The 7145-nt window shown below is 43.6% G+C and overlaps 1 protein-coding gene across 1 annotated transcript in view; it reads right to left on the reverse strand.

Moving 5' to 3' along the window:
• Nucleotides 1-108: 108 nt before the first annotated feature.
• Nucleotides 109-7145, reverse strand: part of nell2a (neural EGFL like 2a) — an 81267-nt gene continuing 74230 nt past the window's right edge. Inside the window, exons 18-20 of the mRNA XM_010776862.1 lie at nt 6366-6542; nt 3153-3377; nt 109-491 (exon numbers count right to left, since the gene is read on the reverse strand). Coding sequence (XP_010775164.1) covers nt 450-491; nt 3153-3377; nt 6366-6542 — 444 coding nt within the window. The 3' untranslated portion in view covers nt 109-449. The remainder of the gene's footprint in view (nt 492-3152; nt 3378-6365; nt 6543-7145) is intronic.

Genomic DNA, 7145 nt, shown 5'->3' on the forward strand with positions numbered 1-7145 from the left:
GGCGGTGATCCTTAAAGGTTCACTTTGAAGTGGTGAGACAAAGAAAGTGGGTTTAAGGAAACTGTTTTCCATCATCTGTTTGGTACGATATAGGTTTGCATTTGGTATAAAGAGGAGTTAAGGAGGCAGACGTGGGTCACAACGCATTTGCAAAACACTCCTAATGCTTTTACATGCATGAGGTACCAGTTGGCTGGACTTATAAACATACCATAAGAGCTAGAAATCTGCAGAAAGTACCTGAAGGATACATTTTTACAATTGTCTGTTTGTGACATTGAATGAATTATCCTGACTTGTAACCCCCCCATCCCTCTGAAACAAATCCTAACGAAGCAAACACTGTGTGACCCACGCCTGCAGGAGGACAGTGAGGAGACATAGGGGTGGTGTTACTTTTTTTTTTTTACATGGAGAACACTGTACAGGTGCCTTCAGCTCTGCCGGGACTAAAGGCACATGGGGTCCACTGAGCAACAGATGTGTCCGTTCTGGAAGAGAGAGATGGGGAAAAGAAACACATCAGTGATCATCAACCTCTTCACAGTGTTTTCCAAGCTCTGTAGTTCATATGTTAAGGTGCTGCTGCAGCATACAGATTGAGTTTGGCATTTAGAAATCCCCTGGGTATCATTTCAGCACCAACTGATCCAATACTTCGGAGAATACAAATGTGAATGCTCTCAGAGACATTTCACTTTTAACTATGGTGACTTGATGGCTAAAGGTTAGCTAGGGGAGACATCTGACTGCAGCACAGTTCAAAGAGCACATTTTGATTAATTTAAATTAAATGTTAACTTCTTTGATTAAAAGATAGAGTTAAGTCTGATATTGATCAGTTTCCATATTTCCCGTTTCTGTTGTTGTCAGGCAAGCAGAGAACACATATTCCCTTCCAGAAACTCAAGCAATGGAGTCAGTCTTAGTGGATTAGTCCTAAAGCTGAGGCAAACAATTTATGCTCACAATTGTTAATGAAGAGGATATTCGCCTGCTTGGTTTACTTTCAAATGGATTGTTCTGGGCCAAAAGTCTTAAAACTAAAACTTGCACAGAGCAGCTTCCTCCATCTCATTTACTCCCACCAATTATGCTAAAAGTTTGTCTGTGTTTCCTAGATGGAATATTTGAGGCTCCATACATCGTAAGTGCAGCGTGTGCAAACATGTCTGCTTGTTTAACGCCGAGCCGGCTGCTGTGGCTGAGCCGGAGGCGAGGAGAAGGGGAGCTGGAGGAGGTTTTCTCAGTGTGCGTTCTCATAGTAGGTTTCAGTTCTTTTTCATTAAAGGAATTGTTGGGTAAAATACACGTATTGCTTTCTTGCTGAGAATTTGATGAGTAGATCATAATCTCATATCTGTGGAGAAATATGAATTCACAGCAGTTGGCTTTGTAAGTTTCGCATAAAGATAGGATACAGGAGTATTGTCTTTGCTGTGATGTTGCCAGGCAACCAGCAATGACTGCATGAAGTTAAGTTCCCTATGAAGGAATAAAACCAGTGCTTGTAATTTTAAATATTTCGTATATAATACGCTTTTTTTAATCAGAGATTTTTGAGAGATATAATGATTACATTTGTGAATTTATTTGTCAGATTTCATTACTTTTGGATAAATCCAGGCTAGCTGTTTTACCCGTTTTGAATCTTTATGTTAAGCTAAGCTAACTGGCTGCTAGCAGTATCTTCATATTAAGCAGACAGATATACAGTATGAATAGAAGCACTAGTTTTATGTAACCCTGCAAGAAATTAAATTCATTACATTTTGAACTATCCCTTTAAGGATAACTCACAGTAGTATTTTGTTTTGATATGCCTATTAATTAGCCCCTACTGTAGTTACTAGAGTATATTCAGTGCATGACATTAAGGATTTTGGGAGATGGCCCTGTGGGCCATCTAAGCTAATGTACAGATGGCCCTGAGCCCAATAGAGATTGCCCTGAAAAATGCGCGCGGACGAAATGGCACGAAGGGTTTGGGGGGCCTCCCCCTAGAACATTTAGATTTTTGCAGGTCTTAGATGCTGTCTGGTGCATTCTATAGACTGAATTATAAGATGAACCACCACAATATTACAATTTCAATTGTATTCTTAAATTTCACTTGTTTGTGTTTGCTCGCTTNATGTGCTGTATGGGTTGATTGTGCGTTGATCTGTTGCTAATGCCTCGGGGTTCCGGTGGGCATGTAAACAAATGCAAAATGCTGCGCTATACTTTGTGGCCTCACCCAGTTGCATAGCGACACTTATTGTTTAGGTCACGGTGTCTTTTAATAAGCAGGTAGTCATATCATTAGCTAAAACTAGCTGGATCTGATTGATATGGACATAAACGCGAGTGAAGTCTAATCTGACGGGAGAGAGAGATCAGCTGCTGCTGACGAGTCGACACGGAGCTCTGCATGATCACATGCAGCGGTGAGCGGAACAAAAACACACACTTCAGGTTAGAATATCACACGTAGCTATTTTAATTACCTCTCAAACTACCGTAACTAGTATAGATATGTTTAGTTTTACTGTCGGGTCACTCATTACTGGATCCGCGAGCTGCATGATACTGGTATAATAGATTGCCCGATCGGGCAACCAGCAGGTGAGGCTTCATGGCCCGAGCTAAGTACTAGATGGCCCCGGGCCATCGGGCAGTCCTTAATGTCGAGCCCTGATATTAAACCTGGACTATTGAAAGCACAGTTTGCAAATGGAGCATTATATCTCATTTTCTATACTCTGAGCTTTATTGTGATTTTGAATAAAAAAATATTTTTAGAGTTTAAATCTCAGTCTTTTTGTCGAACTGTGTGTATTTCGGTTTAGAAAATAGACTGAGTTAATAATTTCATGAACCTTTTTCATCTTTGGGTATTTCTATTAGCCTAATATAAAAAAAAAATTGTAAATTATGTTTTGCTGTCTGCAAAATGAGAAACTAAAAGCTGCATTTGCACCGACAGACATATTTACCACAAAGTGTAATAAATACGGTGGCAAAGATGCACAATCTGCCTCCACGATGTAAAGTCTGGAGCTCAGTGTGCTCCTTCTTTTTCAAAGGACAGAGGATTCTCAATTTCAAAGCCATCCCTCCTGGCCGTCTTTGCTGTAATTTGCTGTTTTGGAGGCTGCGGGCGGGCGTACCTTGCACTGGCACAGGGTGCACTCCGTGCCGTGTTTGATCCAGGAGGAGCCGCTGAAGCGTGAGATGTTGTGCTCGTCTGCGCACGTCTTGGTGATGTCGTTGCGGATGGTGTCGGCCTGGCACGGGTCGATGACACAGCGGGGACAGCACTCGCCCTCGGGCACCACGGTGAACTCACAGTCCACGGGGGGGCACGGCAGAGGCCAGCAGTCCACCTGCCCCTGCTGCAGAAGGGGAGAGAGAATTTCAGAGAGATGAAAAAAGAGATTCAAAATAATCTGTGAAAACGCTCTATTGCATTTCCCTGCCCTAAACAAGTTATTCATTCAAATACACATATTTCTCCTGACGCTGTGTATTAGCATGCTAGGGGGAGCTTCTCCACTTGATGAAAAAAATTGTAGTTAAGGTACCTTGAAAATATAGATGAGCAGAGCAATCTTCCAACACAGTCAGCAAGTATTTTTCAGACTGTGGAAGTAAATGTTCCGGCTTTTTAATTGACTTGTTCTAGTCCCCCTCTCTCCTTGTTGTTCCTATACTAATCTCACAGCAAACTTTCAGCACAGAGAGCGTTATTGGATTTCTGCTGCTGCCATTTTCTTTTGGCCGGAGAAAACAGATCATAAACATTGGCCAACTTCATAAACCCTAACTATTGTATGTACACTATATCATTCAGACCTGACCCACTTCTGCTTACACTGGCATCTATGCGCCTTTCTACCTCACACTGACCCTGGGAATGAAATATGGTGTCAGACTGTGTTTAAGCACACTGCAGACACAAAAGGCATACACACACACATTAAGTTACAGGAGGCTTGATGCAAGTTTCCCACAGGGGATATTTAATATCACTGAAAAGTGTCTGGCTCAGCATTTTAGGGAATGTTGTAGTAAATTAGGCTGGTTATAAAGCGCAGGCTCTTGCAGGGCTAATGTTCGCTCCCTGCTTCCATAGTGTGTAAACATTTGAAGTAGGAAACCCCCCCGACTGGCACTCTTTGCTGGTAGCCAGAGGGAGGGATTGAATCTAGCCTCAGGTACCTGTCCCACGCTGAGGAAAGGGACACTGCCATCTTGGTCGGTTTATGCAGATGTGGCCTATGTTCACAAAGGAATACGATGTGCTACACAATCAGCTTCGATTTGCTTTTAACCCAGAGCAGTGTGCAGTGGAAACAACCTAAAGCTGAAGCCGGTCTTTGATTTCTTTGATACATTTCAGAAGGTCATTATTTTAATCTGGCTTTTCATGGAGTGGTCATGGTATCTAGCTCTAAATTAATCTCTTTGCTTTTACATAGATAGATGCAGGGATTCACTGTGGATACGACTGACTTTCACAAAAAGCCTCCAGGAGATTACAAATAATGACATTTATATTTGCCAGGGAATCAACCGGCAGTAATCTGTCTCTTTTCCTCTCTTCGCCCCGACCTAAAGTGCAACCTATGGCGAAGGAATCTGCTCCTTTGATCTCCTGGAGATTTAACAAGATAGCAAATATCAAGCGGCCCATGTGTGCACATTCATGCAAAAGGCCACATTCTTGATTTCAAATGATTGCACGGTTAGCGCCCCAAAGGATTCACGTCTCTTGGGTCTTGGGAGAATGATCTGGCTGCAGTCGCTGAGTGTTTTAAGGCCCCTGCTGAGCCTGGACAGCCACGGCTCTTCTGAGTGTAGCGCCATTCAAGGTTCATTTCACGTCCCTGTCACGCTCCTAGAGCCTCGGTACGGTATCGCACGGCAGCCTCCTCCCTCGCCCTTTCAAGTGCTGCTCTTTATACCGAGCGGCTGGTGGTCCCCTGCTTTGGCTGAATGTGTTTTTATCTCTGACTGCCTGCATGCCTGCCTGTATGAAAGCATTATCGTGTGTTGTCTTGGTGACAGGTGTGCCCTCCGACATGTACATGTGTGTGTACATACTCGTCTTTGTATTCGGTGTGTGTACGTGTGTGTGTGTGTGCTCATGCTGCTGCACCCTGCATCCTCAAATGGGTTTGTGTCTGTTTGTGTCAACATCTATAAGTGCCTACAGTGAGCACAGCCTCAGCGAGAGTGAAGCCGAGCGAACCCATTTTCAGCCGACTGCGCTTCCCCGCTGCCTCTCAGCTGAGCAGTGATTTTCAAGCTCCTCTATATAACGGCTCGCTGTAAGAAATCTAAAAAGGCAACCCTCAGGTAAGGGCATCACAATGGCGGGGTAGGGGAGGGAGGAGATGGTATTAGTGTTGCCACTCATACCATAAATCTGGAGCCAAGTTATATTAGCTACAAGTAATGCTGGTCTTTAAAAGGCACCAAAAAGGGAGGGGAGGGAGAAGAAAAACGAGTTTCTAAAGTGCTTGTCTGAGATCCACTGTGAGGATGATTTGTGAGTCACTGAACAGAAGGAGTGACACTGGTGTGGGTGTGTGCTACAGTGTTGGTGAGACAAGACAGTGCGGTATAATGTAAAGAAAGACATTTGCATTTAATATACATATGGGTGTGTGGTGGGGGGAGCATCACAGTATAAGGATTGATTGTCTTTTTGTCAGGTTTATTGGGAAACACTTATGAAATGCTTCTCTGTTGTTTGAACAGCAGCAATGTGACTACTGGTTAAAGGTCGACATGGCAGAAGACGTGGTGAAACATGTCTTTGAAAGATTTATATGATGAACACTATGTTTTATTGTTTTGTATGAGAAATATGATTGCATGTAGAGGACACTGAGGAACACCATATACTCATCAATCAACACAACCTTCTCAAAGCACACACAGATGATACGTCGTGCTACACCTCCCACTCTACAGGCAAACACACTATCTCCTCTTCTTCCAACCTTCAATACAAACATACAATCCCATCACAGCAGTGAAGAGGGTCCTTTGAATTCTTTAAAATCTCACTAATTACTTACTTCTGACACGAGTTGAAAAGCAATCTTCATGTTCTCCTCTCCGCAACCTTCCTTATTCACCTCCTAATCACTCCCCCTCTCACAAAACTTCTCTCCTTGACTCTCTTTACATAGCACGTCTCTCATTCATTTCCATGGAGACTGGGGTATTGTTCTGTGTCTTGTGTGGGCACTGTGGCACGGCAATGAATGCTTATGTTGTTGTCGCTAAATTGCTCTTGATGAAAGCATCAAAAGTCCCCGCGATGTGAGGTTCATAAACATGCGGGGGTTTGTTTATCCAGCCGTACTCACCAGGCACTGGCACTGCTGACAGTTCTCCACCCATGTGTCTCCGCTGCCGTAGGTGAGCAGGCCGTTCTGGTGCAGGCACTGGCTGCTGAGGCGGGGGTCGCACTCGGGGCAGCAGAAGAGGTCGGCGTTGGGGTTGTCGCAGTCGCACACCATCCGGCGGCACATCACCTGGCCAGCCTGAGCGGGGAGCACAGAGCACAAGAGCGCACAGTGTTATGGAACATTGCATCATACAAAGGGAACATTTAAAGGTCACCTATTATGCAAAATCCACTTTTTCATGTCTTTTATACATCAACATGTGTCCCCTCTGTGTAAAGAGATTCTGAAAGTTTCATGAAAAAAGATTCTCTCTCTTTTTGTCCTGATCCATTTCTATAAAAACCTGTCTGAAAATCAGCTGATCAGATTTTGGCCACTTTATGATGTCATAACGATTTTTGGCTTGTGTAACCATTAGCCAATCACCAACCAAGGTAACACCCGCCTCCTTATCACCTGAATCTCCTCCTAGAGCACCATTGTGTTCTTTTTAACCAAATCTCTCTCAGAGGGGCGTGGGGAGGGGCTCCTTATTTTCATCTAAAGTAACAGACAGAGAATCAGCACTTTTGAAACAGGGCTGAAACAGAGGGGATTATGGGATGCTACAATGATCTGTTTGGTGTTTGGAGCCAAACACTTCAGAGACATGTTTTGTTTATATCTGAGACCTATAATATATTGAGGAAAAACCGTATAACAGGGGACCTTTAAAGTTCATCATCTGTTCCTCTTTTA

Source organism: Notothenia coriiceps, unplaced genomic scaffold, assembly GCF_000735185.1.
Source record: "Notothenia coriiceps isolate Sejong01 unplaced genomic scaffold, NC01 NC01_scaffold00017402, whole genome shotgun sequence".
NCBI lineage: Eukaryota > Metazoa > Chordata > Actinopteri > Perciformes > Nototheniidae > Notothenia > Notothenia coriiceps.